General features: G+C 44.6%; 1 protein-coding gene across 1 annotated transcript in view; it reads right to left on the bottom strand.

Annotated features, from left to right (window-relative positions):
• NSUN2 (NOP2/Sun RNA methyltransferase 2) overlaps window positions 1–17,152 on the bottom strand; it is a 29,497-nt gene extending 12,345 nt beyond the window's left edge. The window contains exons 1-9 of the mRNA XM_032627012.1: window positions 16,743–17,152; window positions 16,483–16,640; window positions 15,237–15,341; window positions 9,627–9,732; window positions 7,246–7,317; window positions 6,381–6,465; window positions 5,015–5,207; window positions 2,689–2,763; window positions 1,420–1,550 (exon numbers count right to left, since the gene is read on the bottom strand). Coding sequence (XP_032482903.1) covers window positions 1,420–1,550; window positions 2,689–2,763; window positions 5,015–5,207; window positions 6,381–6,465; window positions 7,246–7,317; window positions 9,627–9,732; window positions 15,237–15,341; window positions 16,483–16,640; window positions 16,743–16,844 — 1,027 coding nt within the window. The 5' untranslated portion in view covers window positions 16,845–17,152. The remainder of the gene's footprint in view (window positions 1–1,419; window positions 1,551–2,688; window positions 2,764–5,014; window positions 5,208–6,380; window positions 6,466–7,245; window positions 7,318–9,626; window positions 9,733–15,236; window positions 15,342–16,482; window positions 16,641–16,742) is intronic.
• Window positions 17,153–17,327: the final 175 nt, after the last annotated feature.

Genomic DNA, 17,327 nt, shown 5'->3' with positions numbered 1-17,327 from the left:
TACCATCAAAAATGTAGAGCTCATAACCATGCAAGAAACACTTTTCAGAAATCACATCTTTATGTAAGTATAGCAAAACAAAATAAACACAACATAGTAAATTCAGGTCGAAAAGACCCCAAAGGTGCAAACAATCAGAGGGCTGACCACATAGCACAGAGATCACTCGGCCACTAAGAATGTAACGGAAGCCTAGACGGTCTTAGATACTCAGGAAATGCACACCTGTTTCAACATCTGCATTTCAACTTGCTTCATACATAAGTAGAAAACTCGGTAGCATTCTATTCTGGAAATGTAGTTAGTTTGAAATCTCCAATTATTTCTGTTAAGGAGAAACTGACGGAAAGGTTAACATTTCAGCAAAAACATGATGAAATGTTCTTACAACCTACGCTGGTCCCTCAGTATAAAACAGTGTGATAAGACCTCACACACATTAGGATGGTTACTATCAAAAAACAAAACAAAAAAACAACCACAACAAAAAAAATCAGAAAATAACAAGTGCTGGCGAGGCTGTGGAGAAATTGGAACCCTTGTGCGCTGTTGGTGGGAATGTAAAACGGTGCAGCTGCTGTGGAGAACAGTATGGTGGGTCCTTAAAAATAAACACAGAATTACCATCTGGTGCAGCAATTCCACTTGTGTGTACGCACATAAGAACTGAAGGCAGGGTCTAAAAGAGTTATTGGTACAGCCATGTTCAAAGCAGCATTTATTCACAACAGCTAAAATGCAGAAGCAAAACCAAGTGTCCATCAACAGATTAATGGATAAACAAAATATGGTCTAAACATACAATGGAATATTTTCAGCCTTAAAAAGGAAGGAAATTCTGATATATTATGTAACATGGGTAAACTTTGAGGACATTATCCGAAAAGAGGTAAGCCAGTCAGTCACAAAACAATACTGTAATGATTTCAGTCAAAGGAGATATCTACAGTGGTCAAAGTCACAGAGACAGAAAAATAATGGGGGGTGGGCGGGCAGAGGGGATACTGGAGAGTTGTTTAATGGGTCCAGAATTTCAGTTTAGCAAGGTGAAGAGCTCTGGAAATTGGCTACACAATAATGTGAATGTAGTTAACACTATCAAACTATATATTTTTAAATAGTTAAGATGGTACATTTTTAAGTTATGTAAGTTTTACCACAATTTTTTAAAAAATGCAACAGTGTGGTAAGGATCTGACATAACCTTTCAAACTTAGAGAAACAAAATGGGCAAACTGCATAATCCACGAAACACAACAAACCCATTATATAAGCATGTTTTTAATCAGGGATACCTCATTTTAGGGTTTAAAGGCTAATCACACAAGCAAATGTAGAAAAAGCCTACAGAAAAACACACTATAGCAATAAAGGTTTTGAAAAGTACATACTCTTATTGAAAGATCATCACGCACTTACCTTCACTCTTTTCTAGTAAAGATGCTATGACTGCTTCATCTTCAATGGGGTTTAGTGAACACGTGGAATACACCATCCTGCCGCCTTCCACTAGCTGCTCAGCGCCCCGAGTTGCAATCCGCAGCTGTAAACTAAGGGCCGGAGACTAGGTTACCCTATGTGCCGAGCACATCCGCATGGCACATACGTCAGAGGCACTGACTATAGCACATATTCATTACAAATTTTATGACAGACATAATAAAACATAAAATACTCTATGTAAGATGAGCAACTCCTATATAAAGAAAAAAATAACAACAAAAATTTTAAGATTTTTAAGCGAAGTTAGATTAACCCTATATAAGATGTTCCCTGTTTATCTAAAAAGCACCTATTTATAGATGTTGTTGCTATATGTTGTTACTACAATGTTGTTACTGTTGTTAACCTTTCCCAACATGCCAACAAGCAAAGCATAAAGCTGATTAACAAATGAATTTAATATACTACTAGCTAAATTTCACTATTAAAAAGTCTCCATACTTATACAAATATTTGCTTTTTCTTTCCATGAGCAGTTTGTATCTCTTAGTACATTATAATCCCAATTGCCTGTTTCACAAAAACAGTAGTAAGTTTTTAATAGAGAAACAAAATTTCCTGAAGTTATTTATGGTAAATATTCATTAGTACCCTCCAGATCACCCATAGTTCTATATTTGTATAATTTTAATGTTAAGTGAAAAAAAGTAAGCAAAGCTCTGTAGACAGTAAAATCAAAACAGCTATTTTAAAAATCCCTCTGCACAGAAAAACACTATAATATACCAGGCAAGACAGAAATTATCTTTGAGTTATAAGAGTTTCTCTTTCCTTTCACTTCTAAGAACTTTCCAAATTTTCTTTAAAGACAACCAAAACATATATCTGAGAGGTCAAAATGTTAAGCAAAATAATTCAACACAAAAGAACTGAAAACAGAGAGGAGAAATATTAGTAAGAAATGGTCATTTCATGGAAAACACGTCTGAAATGTTACAGGAAACTTTTATAAAAGGCATTCTCAATAAATGTATACCTGAAATGTATACAATCTTCAGTTTCCTAGTCTCGAGAGGTTTCAAAAACAACTACTTCTGACAAATAAGCAAACCCGCGTGAAGGTGGCCATTAGCACTCTGAGGATTACAGTCAGTCAGCTGAAGCTCTGGGTGCCCAGGTAATTCAACCATAAACCTTCACTAATCTCTTAGTCACACAGGGCTACCAATTACACGGTTTATTTACCCATGCAGCTGCAAGCTGTTTAAGGTGCTCCACTTTTTCCAGACGTCAATGTTTTTCCTCATAGTGCCATCTCCACTGCAAAGAAAGATACTTAAGAACTTAAAACTCTGTACCGGTTAGATGATCACAGCTCAACAAATATGTCATATTCGAGTTAAATTACAAAACAGGTATCATTATTATTATTATAAACACCAATTAGAAAACAATCTAAATTCTCACAAGCTACAATAAACTTTCTATTTTTGTTTTGGGGACACTCTAGTAGAGTAAACTAATTGCACTTCCATTTCAATGCAATAAGGAAACAAAGATTTGAAAAGAACACCTCTCTCAACAAAGAGATAGTAATTTGTTTCCATTTGAGAAAAAATACTATAGCAAAACTAATCTTCAGGGCTTCCCTGGTGGTGCAGTGGTTGAGAGTCCCCCTGCCGATGCAGGGGACACGGGTTCGTGCCCCGGTCTGGGAAGATCCCACATGCCGCGGAGCGGCTGGGCCCGTGAGCCATGGCCGTTGAGCCTGCGCGTCCGGAGCCTGTGCTCCGCAACGGGAGAGGCCACAACAGTGAGAGCCCCGCGTACCGCAAAACAAAACCAAACAAAACAAAAAACTAATTTCAGACCTAGGACACAGAACCTTTTGATCCTGCTACTTAGAAAAGAAACTTGGCTAATCAACAGTAACATTTTAATCAGAATCACAAGAATAATGATAAACTTATACTCATAAAGGATTTCCACAGCAAATTCAATTAAGCCAATTTAATTTCTTTACCAAGATTTTTCTATATATCACACTTAAACATTTTTTAATTTCTGCTTTTACTTAATGGAAATCATTTACATGTAAATTCCATAATACAGAGTTGACCAATCAATCTTTCTGTCCATGTCGAATTTCATCTACTCAGAATTTGAGTAATTCCTGTGTCTGCTGGCTTTCTCTGTAAAATTTAATTTTCCTTGATGGTCTAGTCACATGTCCTTGAGGTGAAGGGTCTGCAGGATGGAAACGTCCTATACGATATAACTGCTTTCAAATGACATCCCTTGCGTGTATGGTGGTGGCTTAAATTCTAATTCCCTCAGCTTCCAACTCAGAGCTCATGAGGTCACGTCTTTCTCACAGTATGATATTTGTGATCGCAAGAACACAGGGGTGGGAAAAATCAGTTTTTCTGATCCAAAGGAAAACTAAAAAGCTGCAATCTAGAAAGAAAGGAACGTAGCTCATGACCTATTTCAATTTTGTGAAGGAGAATTCTTTCGGTATTTGACAGGCAGCCACACTCAGTGCTAATGAGTTCTGCCACCAGCAGTAATCTGCCCCTTGTTTAAATAAGACAGGATTTAATTCCGATGTGTCATATTTAAACACTGTGTTTAGTGCTAACAAAGTTCTGTGGCAGCGTCTGTACTAAACTTTGTTGAGACAAAGTTTGTACTTTGTCTCAACAAAGTCATGTGTTCAGAAGGTATTAAACATGTGTGACACCAGTGCCTATGTCACTGCCTCCAGGAAATTAACAGACGTTTTAAGTTTGATTCTCTTCTTTTTGGAAAAACTCAGTTATTCAGCTATGCCATGAAATTCTTTTTTTTTTTTTGCGGTACACGGGCTTCTCACTGCTGTGGCCTCTCCCGTTGCGGAGCACAGGCTCTGGACGCGCAGGCTCAGCGGCCATGGCTCACGGGCCCAGCCGCTCTGCGGCATGTGGGATCTTCCCGGACCGGGGCACGAACCCATGTCCCCTGCATCGGCAGGCGGACTCTCAACCACTGCACCACCAGGGAAGTCCTGCCATGAAATTCTTTTACAGGTAAACTCTAAAAATCTTTAATTTATTTGTAAAACTTGAAGAAAGGCATGTGTACAAATACACATGAGTTTCCCAAAGGTTGGAACCCCTGAGTTTCACTGTGCTACATAAGATTCACCACAGAAGCCTAATGTGATCACGTATTATCCTATGACAAGTATCCTACATACTCACCGAAGTAAGCACAAGCAAATCGCTCCCGGCACTAACATCCTGAAATGCCTGTTAACGAGGCTTTATGATGACACTGCTTGCCTCTCAGGTATCTTCTTCGTGTCCCTTTTCAAGACGATCAAAACCACCCCCTTTCTGATCTCTTCGTTCTGTTTATCACTAAAATTGAGTTTCTGGCTTCTGATTTACGCTCACAGTGTCTCTCTCTTCAAACCAGTTGCCACGAGATGGACACCTGCAATTGCAGGCGCACCGTGCGCAGATTCACTTCAGACTATACCTGATTTGATTTTGAGTGGACTCTGGGCTTTCCGGCCTCTTAATCGTACCTGCAAGGGACGTCACATAAGATGCGGTCATAGAAGAGGATCTCCTTCTTCCCGTTCACATCCATCTGGAGCCGAGGGATGCAAGAGGCATCGTGGTTGACCACCATGATGCAGGGACTGCTCAGCCGCTTGGCCTGATGCACAAGCAGGTAACAGCGCTTGTTGTCCACGTCATTCGCGATGACAAACCCCTCTGGGAACGTAAAGCTGTGCGTCAGGTGAAAGGTGGCGTAAGTGGAGCAACTTCCTGAAATGTGTAACCTCTAGGTTGGCAGGTGAGATGGACAACTGAGCAAACTGAAGACCGAGTTTCAGATTTGCTAGAACTAGGGAAGTGGTCCAGAAAAAGGAACCAGGTGGCTCGGCATGGATTTCACAGTCAATTAAAATGTCAAAACTTCAAAATTCATCTGTTCAACAATTATTCACTTTGTACCAATTACTGTGCCAAAAGTAACATTTCCATTATTAACGATTAACTAAAAAGGAGGGTGAGGGGAGAAAGATGTAGAAAACAACGAAATCCCCCAACAAGTGTTTAAAATAGTGCACATGTGCTGGGCCTCCATTCTGGACCCTGCGAATCCGCTTCCTGGGGAGGGGCCGAGGCTCCTCAGGGTCAAGTCAACCCGCTCCCTGGGAGGCTCTGACCTTTGCAATCTTACATAATGTCCTCCAAGTTCAAGACAGATGTCCCATTTCGTATGTGATGTCTGGTAATGTCACAGAACTCACCTATTAAATGGCGGTGGGATTTGAACCTGGGGAGTCTGATAGCAGCTCTGGACAACTACATTCTCCTGCCTCTCACATAGGTAGTAAAGAGTCAAAAGGAAACAAAAACCCTAATGTGAGACTGTTACTACTGAAAACTCAAAGGGCGATCTACCTACTATGGCTTTAAAAAGAAACACCACTTGCTTTTATAGAAAATACATGTAGGGGGCTTCCCTGGTGGCGCAGTGGTTGAGAGTCCACCTGCTGATGCAGGGGACGCGGGTTCGTGCCCCGATCCAGGAGGATCCCACGTGCCGCGGAGCGGCTGGGCCCATGAGCCATGGCCGCTGAGCCTGCGCGTCCGGAGCCTGTGCTCCACAACGGGAGAGGCCACAGCAGTGAGAGGCCCGCGTGCCGCAAAAAAAAAAAAAAAGAAAAGAAAAAGAAAATACACGTAATTCTAAAGTAAAGGCCCTCCCCACAATGCACGTGTGGGTCTGAGGACAAGTGACAGGTGTGCACAGCGTCCAGCTCTACTTTCAGAGACACAAAACCCATCGGCCTGATGCCTCCTGTGTTATGCTCTTTTCCTTGTCTACAACCCACCAAAGTAGCACCCCTACCCTTCAAAAACCAGCCCAGTGCATACCTGGGAAAGGCACGCTCATGTCGGCATGCAGCATTTCGATTAGCTGTGTGGTCTTTGATCCAGGTGCTGCGCACATATCTAAAATCTACTGAAAAGCAAGAAAATGTCTGATGTTCTTCTTTTAATAAATCAATCATCCTACATTTAATTTAGAACGACTTAAAACTAGTTTCTCATTTCTATTTCACAACCCAAATACATTTATTTATAGAATGAATCTATAGCATATTATACTGAACTTCCAGGGGCCTAATATTATATGATGTCCCCAAACCACAGAAGGATAAAGATACTTACTCCACAGGGGATAGGAACAAAATGGCACTAGACACCAGTGAAAGCAATACATTTAGGGATGATAAGTAAAGATGCTAAGTGCGAGAAGCAGTATAACAAAATGCTAAAAGGCAGAGCTAGCTGGGTTCAAGTCTCAGCTCAGTCACTGGTGACTAGTTGGTGACTTCAGGCTCCACTTTTCTTTGCCTCCTTCCCCTCATCTGGAAAAAGGGGGACAGTGATAGCATCTACCCTCACAGGGGTATGTGGATAATAAAGTGAATCGATTCACAAAAACAACATAGAACAATCCTCAGCATTCAACAAGTCCTCAATACATGTTCACTAAGATTTTCAACCGATTTAGTCAATCAAGAACACTGAAGATTATCTGAGTAGTAAGTAAAGAAACTGACTTGTAAAAATTGCAAAAAGAACCTAAAATAAATGTCATTCTCCACTTTACCCAAAGTGAAAAGGAAAACAGAAATGATTAACTATATAAAGAAAAAAAGGTCTCAACAGAACAGAGAGACACAAACACTGATAGTAGCCTACCCACCAGAATTTTCTATTCAATGCACGATACCTTATGGTGAGGGTGAGCATTAAGCAACAGTGGTGGAATCATGCTAACGGCTTCTTGACGACTGATGTTTCCCTTAGAAAATAAAATTTTTTAAAAATCAGCAATGGCATTAAGAAAGGCAGAAAAAAATTAATACTGGGCGTTATTTCCAATGCAACAGGAAAATACCATATAATTATACCAGAACACAAAAGTTAGTACTATCACATAGACAGTAAGTAAGACAGATTTTTATACTAGTGGATAAATGGTTGCTACCAAAAGACTAAGTAAGGATGACCATAAATATCAAAACATTAGAATATTAGAAATTCAAGTATAACACGAGCACAGGACAGGACAGAAAGTCCCCGTTAGAAGTTTCATAGCTGAAACTGTAAGTTCTATCTCTTAGTTCTCCTGTTTCCAGAACAGCCCACGCCTGCTTTGTATTCCTGAGAACTGTCCCCATCAACCACTGCCCCCATGTTTCCTGTGGAAGAGAGAGAATAATTAAAACTCCTCACTAAACCAACCATCCTCTAGATCTTCACTCGTGGGTCAGGACATCTGTTAAAATGTACAGCTGTTCAGATTCAGACAAAGTTTCTTAGTGAAATCCAGCACTTGTGTCAATCATAACTCTATTGTAACAGCTTAGGACTAAACACTTAACAAAAAGCCAAAAAAGCATCAGCTACCAGGAGGCTTCTGCTTCTTTACAACCTGGGGCCCCTGTCCTGGAAAGGCCACCCAAGCAGCCATCACTCATCTTACAACCGCGCACCTGACTGTCAGAACCTAAACACAGGCCTCCACTCACACCTGTTCCTTTCACCTCATGGGTTTCCGGCCAGCACTGCATCTGTGAGGACTGAACCATGACTGCCTCGCCTGGGGCACAGATCCCAAGTTCTGGGTTACACCTGTGATTCTGATGAGCCTGCCTTCTGTTTTCACCCGAGTTGTCACCCAGAGCACTCACGTAGGACGAGGATGTCAGGCCCTTGGATGGACACCCCAGCAGGTGGTCCCTGGATTCATGGACACTCTGCAGTCAACTCTGAACAACCCAGGGAGTACTGCACCCGGCTGACTCCTGATCAAAAATCTGGACTGGTTCCCTACCATACACGCCACCAACACTAAACTCCAGGGTCCTCTACCTTTCAAAGCCGCCAAAACCCAGCTCTTCACGACCTACCGGACTGTGTATCCCTCCATTCCCCACAAACCCTCTGCTCTGCTGAAGTTTGAACCTAAATTGCTCTCTAACGCATCCAAGTAGATTAAAAGCTGAGCCAGAGAACCCCTTCTTGTATGAGCCGAGCACAGAACTGGGCCCGTGGTGGTGCTCAGCTCTGTTTACTCCTTACCAGGGTGGGGATGGGGGTGGGAAACCAGGCAAGCGGAGCCCAGGTTACCAGGTTACCAAGCTGGACACAGAGCCACAAGAGGGAACGGCTCTACCCTGGACTGAGTAGCTACTAGAATGGAGCGGAGCGAGGTGAAAGGTTTCTAAATTGGTTATGGCTTCAAGGCAAGAAACATGGGAAGCACGATAATCCTATCAGCTGGACACAGAAGCTCCGAATGAAAAAGAAATAAAAACCATCTGGTGACACACAGAGGTTTCCTTGGCTAGTGAAAGGAGATTAGAAAATAAGAAGGGGCAGCTTCTGATTTTAAACGTGAGACTATTAAGAATGCCAAAAAAAGCTGAAAGTAAACTGCAAAGCTCACAACATCCAAATTTTACGTGCCTTCACTCAATCATGCGTTACATGCGGGAACAGCTATTTTGTCGGGGAAGATGTGAGGCTAAAGGTTAGAAGTTCAAGTGACTGAACCGCCATCAGGGAACCTGGGGAGGCTGAGGAGCTGACAGGGCGAAGGCGAGGTCGTTCTACGAGAACCAAAGCTGTCGCATTTAGGTCTTGTTTGTCTGCCTGGCAAAGGCGGGGTAAAACACTTTAATAAAATACACGTGGCCGTGAGAGCATATTGCTTTCTCCGCGGGAAAGGCGTGTGGCACGCGCACCTCGGAAGGACGTGAGAGCAGACAGGGCAGCTGCTCCTGAGCGAGGCCCATGGAGCAGGGCGCTGTGCCCCGCCCCCGGCTGCGGCCACCCCAACCCGGAGCGGCCAGAAACAAGGAGCCACGCCGGCATGTGTGACAGTGCCCGCCGGACGTTTCACGATCAGAGGCGCCAAACGAGACAGCAGCCACGTAACTTACCAGAAATTCAGGGGGCGCACACACACTTCAGCGTGTTTTTCTGCCTGCCTCATCCACCTCGGCACTCCCAGAGGCACGTATGGTTAAAATAAAACTACCGGACTGATACTAAGACCCATTTAATTTTGCAAGGAAACCAGCAAATGTAGAGGCATCTACTCACAGATTCAGTTTCGCTAACCAGAAACTGGTGAAACTTTTCCAATTGTGGAGACTTTCTCAAGATTTTTCGACTTAAGTTTGTGTGCCAGGCAAGTTCTTCAGGATACCTGACCGGAAAGAAAGCAAAACATTTATGGGTTATGTTAAAGCGGCCTCTTCACAATTTCTTGCTTATACAGGTCATAAGCCAAACGAGACACCCAGCTGTGTTCCGGCCGCTCAGTCCCGTCCTCGCGTGACGGCCAGCAGCACCGTGAGAGCTCTGGGACACACGGGTGCACTCTCACTGCGCCCCGTGGCCCCGGCACAGGTGGCCTGGGCGCTCTGAGAGACACACGCACACGACACCACTGAGAAGTTATGGTGATGCGTGTCCACGATCTGATGAAACGGGAGCCTCCCACCCCGCTCCACTGTGGTGAACTAACGCGACGGCACGGAGGCCAACAGAGGACATAAGGTGACGAATTACTTAAAATGCAGATCACACAGAATCAAAGTGATGCCGTAGGGCAGGTATTAGAATGTTTGCCAAACGTTTGATTACAATCCTTTTTACTATATTTTTCAATATTTCCGAAACAAGTCAGTTCAATAATGTACTGAAATGTTTTACATACCAAAAAACCTTGGAAATCACCAATGCATTAATTTGAGCTCCTAGGCTGCTACTTATACAGACCTAAGAATGAAGCTTCTCCTGCCATTTCTGGGAATATATTTGAACTGTCTATAAATCACACCACCACTGATTAGGAAGTGTGTGCTTTTTCATCGCAGCTTGCACCTGCCCACCCACTGAGCTCCAACTGCACAGGTCAGTACATGGATAGGACGCATGCGGCCACGCTCAGCATAACGTGGCACTCGGTGACAAATCATACCAAACTCATTGTTAACTCTGAGGTACAATACTGAGCTCAACTTAACAATGCAGGGTCACAATGTTTCCACGTGTCAAACTGCAGCTAAGGTGACAGCCATGAAAACGAAGCTGGAACATCTGAAAAACAACACATCTGACTGCTTTGAGACTCTGATTATTTGACAGACACAAACTCAGGCTTAAGATCTGAAGACACTGCTCAACTGTCATGTTATCATGAGATACATGTGAAAAATACTTTCCACCAAATAATGAAGATTAAACTGGCTGAATCTGTTCATGGCCACCCTCCAAATGTCCCGGTGCTTTGTTTCTATCTCTTATGCCTGCTTCTCTCTTCAATATTTAACCTGTTTCAAAAATACAGAACCAAAATGCAATCGTACTTATCAGACAATTTCAAAAAGTTTAGCTTTAAATACTCCCTTTGGCCTCACTAGAGGTGAATGGCAGGGATTCACTCAGGTTGGCTCCAGCCGTAGAACTGATGAAAACCTGCTGACCCATTGCTACCTTTGCTGATATCCAAACGTCTACTGGCAACCCCAAATTGTCTGTGACTAATGACAGCACACATGCCAGTTACTACTTTACCAAGCCACCAAACACCACTAATCTGAACGCTGCCTGCCACTATTTATTGAACATTGCTGAAGTTTCATTTTCAAATAGAGACAGCAGTCTCTAGATATAACTTGAGGGAATATTTCCTTATGTGCCTTACAGGTTGAATTTCTAGTAGTTAAAATGTAAATTTACTATTATAAGAATAAAACTCGATTGTAAGTTATTGTACGTTATTATGATTGTGAAAGCCCTTACTCATATGAGAAAAATATTTAAGAACTTTTAGACAGTTAAACACAGACAATTAAAATGAAAAAGTATGTTTCTTATATAGCTTTAGAAACAACTCTTTTGAGCTAACAAATGTTTATGAAAATCTTCACAGATTTCAACATCAAACAATCTTAAAAAACTGTATTTAATTTATAGTTATGTAATTCAAATTTAGCTCCTGAGTCTTTAAAGTCCTATTTTGCAAACTTGTCGTATCTTTTAAGGATAAATTAAAAGCACCACTGTCCCCTTTGTCCCTAAAAAATTCTTAAGAGAAACAGTCTCTAAATATATACAACACCTACGATAAATCATCTTCAACCCAGACATTTAAAAAGAACACAAACAGCATGACAATAAGGTGTGTTCTCAACAACTGACTGTCAAAACAAGGTCTCTTAAAAAATGCTTTAGGATAATTCCTTACAGTTCCTAGTCTATGAAAAGTAAGGATAAAAATGAAATCTGCCCAAGCTATAAGTCCTATACATAATAAGTCCTATACCTTCTAGAAAACCTGGTTCCCAAAAACATTTCTCCTATATTATATCCCACGATGTACCAAAAGGTTAGAAGAATACATGATCTATTTCGGCATTTTGAACAATATAGAAAACCACCAGAAGTATTTTAAGTTTCTGCTTTACTTGCTTACTGATTTATGGGTTTCCCACACTTGACAAGTGAATTTGATTGATTAAATGCTTATACAATAAAACTATCACACAACTTCACTGATAATGGAAGAAGGCTGACTATCAGGAACCCAAATCTTACAACACGCTGCTCACACCCTTCAGCCGTGTTCAGAAAATTAAAGCAAACAGTAACGTGTAGAGAATGCCTGGCTGTTACTGGAGTGACTCGCTTGTGTTCGTCACCCACAGAACACCTGTAGAGCCTTTCCAACAAGTCTGGGAACTGACTGGTCCTGTACCCATACCCCAAATTCAAAAATCGAGAGCAAAAAATAGCCGTTAAATGTTCAATGAGCTGATTAAAGAAAAGTATGACCACAGTTTGCAGAGAACAATAAAAATAGCGAGACTAGGGCTTCCCTGGTGGCGCGGTGGTTGAGAGTCCGCCTGCCGATGCGGGGGACGCGGGTTCGTGCTCCGGTCCTGGAAGATCCCACATGCCGCGGAGCGGCTGGGCCCGTGAGCCATGGCCGCTGAGCCTGTGAGTCCGGAGCCTGTGCTCCGCAACGGGAGAGGCCACAGCAGTGAGAGGTCCACATACCGGAAAATAAATAAATAAATAAAAAATAACAGCGAGACTAATTCCCGTATTTGTTGGAGCTGTGGAGGAAAATCCCACGAGAACAGGTCCAGAGAAAAGGCGCCTCTTTCCCACAGGAGCACGTGCTGAATTTTCACCTCCTCTTACTGCCCAGACCCAGAGGACACTCAGAGACCTTCGCATCCGAAAAGCTGCGCCTCTGAACATAAGGTTGAAGGAATAAAAATGTTTTCAGGTGATTGCAAGAGGTAGCAAATGTAGGCAAGATTATTAGAAATAGAAACGTGCACAAAGACAACCTTAAACCTGCTTCTGAAAACATCAGATGACCCCTACTTAAGCGCCAGGACATCAATCACATCTCCAAACCTCGGCATGGGAGAGTTAAGTCTACAACCCAGGTCCTCTGAGAGGAAGAGCAGCTCACCACGTGAAGGCTACCTCACTCGGCAACACTGTAGGTACAGCAACTGGAAATACATCTTCCTTGTCCACTGGCCTCAGGACAGCGGACATGCACTGAGTGACCACCAACAGCCACCTAGCACCTGAGTCCTTTTTCTGTCCTCTAACAGTCAAGCTTTTAAACTCTGACTAAAATCATTTTAACGAAAAAAAACACCATGAAATTTTCTGGCTTAATACTGAAGGTTTAGTCCTGTGTCCCAGAAATGCATTCTATAATGATGACATTTGGTTTTGATCTGATTTTAGCATCTGGCCATTCAGCATTCATTCTAAAGGTGGATGATGTGCACATCTGTGATACAGACACTGAAAATCCGAACGGCCAACAAAAGAATGAAAAGTAAGCAAATCCACAGCCCATGATTAATGAGAACCTGACCTTGGTTTGTGATCACTAAAGGGTATCACAAGGGTAAAAATGAAAGGTAACATCAAATACGTGAAGAGTCAAAGCTTCAAAGTTGCCAGGAAATGCTGGTTAAATTCAGCTTTTTATAGCAATCATTTAAAATGTGTTGTTGTTGTTGTTTTGTGAGAACTCTCAATACCGCAAAGTTGATCATCTGAAATGTGGAGCTACAGCAATTTAACGACTTTTCTGTTTATAAATTAGTCCAGGGCTTGGCATTGCTATGGCTTGTGCTCGAGTACTCCAGACATTCTACGAGACAGAAGGGTCTGCCTTCACATATCTGAGCCCTGAACTGGACCCTGAGAAATAAGTAAGCCACAGGACACCTATGGGACAGTAAGATTAAAGGGCAGTGAGCAGAGAGGGCAGGAGTGTGCCTGGGAGACACTGGAGACAGCCGACACACAGGACGGCTGAAGCAGCCTTGCTGAGCCTTTGCCAGGTGAAGGGCTATGTTGTGACTTCTAGTCATGTGATTCCTACTCTCTCTTTTTTTTAAAATAAATTTATTTATTTTATTTATTTTATTTTTGGCTGCGTTGGGTCTTCATTGCTGCGTGCGGGCTTTCTCTAGTTGTGGCGAGCAGGGCTATTCTTCGATGTGGTGCGCAGGCTTCTCACTGCAGTGGCTTCTCTTGTTGCAGAGCACGGGCTCTAGGTGCATGGGCTTCAGCAGTTGTGGCACGCAGGCTCAGTAGCTGTGGTTCGCGGGCTCTAGAGCACAGGCTCAGGAGTTGTGGCACATGGGCTCAGCAGTTGTGGCTTGCAGGCTCTAGAGTGCAGGCTTAGAAGTTGTGGCACACGGGCTTAGCTGCTCCACAGCATGTGGGATCTTCCCGGACCAGGGCTCGAACCCGTGTCCCCTGCATTGGCAGGCGGATTCTTAACCATTGCGCCACCAGGGAAGCCCCGATTCCTACTCTCTTGTATGACTTTTGGCAGCGTTGAGTAGTCCGAAATGGAGTCACAGTGACCAGTGTGAATCTCCGTGGTGACTGTTCGGAAACGTCTGGTGTTTGGTAACGTCCTCAGAAAGATGGCATGGGAACAGAAGGGGTGACAGATAGAGAAGAGAACCCCAGGTGCATAACTCTTTAAAACACTGAGACAGTGGCTGGAAGGCTCATCATCCCAGGACCTTATGCTCCAAGGCCAAGGAGCTGCTTCAGACAGAGACGCTGCTGGAGGCACTGTCAGATCAGATGGGGACTTCCCGCTTGCTCACACCCCAGGAAAGGGGACCAACGTTCATGCTGAGACGCCCCCTTCGTCACCCCCTTCCTTCCCTCAGGTGCATGATTACCTTCTCTTATGTTGTGTGGTGTGTACAATAAACTGAGCGATTCACAAACTGAATATTGGCTACCCTCCATGTTACCTCCCGTGCCGCGATTCTTACCTGGCCTAACCGCTGGGCCCTGCAACAAAACATTAAGTCTGCAATGCTTCTGACATGAAGACAAGGGGTGTAAATGGAAATGGTGGAAATGGTAACGTCAAGGAAGGTAAGAGGCTGGACTGACTTGGAAAAATTAACTGAAATCAAGACTTCAACACACTATGGCTGCAAATCACATAGGAAAACTTGCACACCGGCGTGAAGTAACAGTGATAAAAAAAACACTGGGAGGAACAGGAGAATGCCTGGAAAGTATATCCAGGTTCTTTCAGGCTAACAGTAAATGCACTACCAAGAAATACATTCAAGTGAGAAAGATTAAAACTCCAGAGAAATACCCAACAGGATGAAGCCTCGTTATACCTACCAACTCAGGGGCTGTGGAACTTCAACTTTCTGCCCGTCCACCTCCAGGTCCTCCAGTTCCTTGAAATACTTGTTCTTTAAGCAGTGGAGAATCTCTTTTGCATGGCTATTAAAAAGTAAGCAAGTTTCAAATCCATCTGGAAAGCTAATTTAATAAATTTTATCTCTCTGTAAATTCAAGATTATGTTTTAAAACTAAAACCATCGTTGTGTGGAGAGAACACATTCTTTAATTACTGCCTTTTTACTCTATTCTTTCAAAGCTTAACAATCCTCATCGTCTGACCACTAAAAGGTGATAAACTAAATACAATACTACTGCGTTCCTTCCCTCCTAAATATTCCTCGAGTTCCAATTTCATTTTCCAAAGGTATAACTGAAACCATACCCTGTAACTTACACACTCAAGGCCCATAGGCAAAACACAGTGATTAACTGAGACCTCTAAGCTTGTTTTGCAGAAGACCAGGGATGTGCAGACATGGAAACAACATGCTAAAGGCCCCTTCGCGTGGCACAGGCGCGTTTAGGGACTAAAATAACCCACGGTAAACTTTAGACATCACAGGCTGAAAATCCACCACAGGTAACAGACAGAACGCCCCACCCCGAATTTGCACATGTGACCCATAAACAGGCATGAAGGACAGAGAACCTGTAGGGAACTCTTGAAACTCACCCCAACTTTCCACTCATCATTTCCGAGACCCCTCCTCCTCTTACTGGCCACCTCCAAGATAAATACCCCACTCAACAGCTGACGGGGGAGAGCTGAGCTCCGCCTCCTGTCTCCTTGCTTGGTTGCCCTGCAATAAAGCCTTTTCACTTTCTGCAAAAGCCCCTTGCCTCCGTATTTGGTCTTTGTGCAGCGGGCAATGGGAGCGCACTTGCTCACCTACACGACTACAAAAAAACTTTTTTTTTAAGGAAAGAGAACACTGTACGTTTCACTTAAACTCGGTAATGTCACAAATTTTCATGTGTTCCAAAGGGTGGGCATCCTCAACTCACGAATTCCCTGGAGTCAACCCTTCCTCAGACTGCCTTCTCATTCTGGCCTCCCAACTTGCAATCCCTCCTTTCCCTACGCCGTAGGACACTTAAGCTCCCTCCCCTCAAGGCCTCCAGGGTCTCGAATCCGCACCGCTGACATGCGCTTCTTAGGGGAAAAAATAACACCCGCGTTTTAAACCTTGGGCGTTCTAACCCCAACTTTCCAGGAAATACGAAAAGCATGACCCCCTACCTTTTGTAACCCGTAATTCTTAAAGTGGCCGGGAGAGGCTCCCTGAGCGCTCCCATGAACTGGTCCCACTCGCCTTCGGGCACGATCTTGAGTTCCTGATAGTAGTGCTCGAACAGCTTGTTCTCCTTGACGATCTCGGGGTACCCGCCTTCCCAGCCCTGAGGAATAAGAGGGACGTGTGCCCAGGGCCAGGGAGCCCCCCCTTCGCCGCCCCACAGGCCTGGGGATCGGGGAGGTCCCCGCGGGTCCCCGGCTCCTACCGCCCCACTACGCTTCCCGCCGTCCTCGGCGCCGTCCTCCGCGCTCCCGGGTCGCTGCTGCTGCTGCTGCTGGAGCCGCCGGCCCCGCGACCGCCGCCCCATGGCCCACGCGGCAGTGCACGCCGCCCGCACACAGCTAGCCGCCACCCTCGGCCGCGAGCACTTCCGGGCTGCAGCTCGAGGACCCCGTGGGTCAGCGCCTGCGCCTCTCCCGGACCTGCAGGACCCTTCAGGAAACAAGCCAGAGCGCCGCGACCCGTGCTCCCGGAAAACGACGAGCAGGAGGAGCCGGAGACAGTCCTGAGTGGGAAAGTGGCTCCAGAGGGCAGGCCGAGAGACGCCTACTGGCCGAGGGCCTGGGTTTCCGCGCGGGCTCAGGCGGCGATGCGGACAGCCCGAGGTCACGCATGCGCACCAAGGCGACGGGGGGGGGGCAGAGCGGGCCCGGAGTGGGCGCGGCTCTAGCTTGTGGGCGGGGCGGGTGGCAGACCCGCCTCCCGCCCAGTCCGCGGCGCGGCCCTTGGACTGGTGAAACAGGCGGGGTCAGCGTACCCACTGCTTCCTGGCCGCCAGGGCGGCGTGGAT

This window comes from Phocoena sinus, chromosome 3, assembly GCF_008692025.1.
Source record: "Phocoena sinus isolate mPhoSin1 chromosome 3, mPhoSin1.pri, whole genome shotgun sequence".
Taxonomy (NCBI): Eukaryota; Metazoa; Chordata; class Mammalia; order Artiodactyla; family Phocoenidae; genus Phocoena; species Phocoena sinus.
Note: the sequence above shows the minus strand (reverse complement) of the source record. Positions and strands in the feature narration are given on the sequence as shown.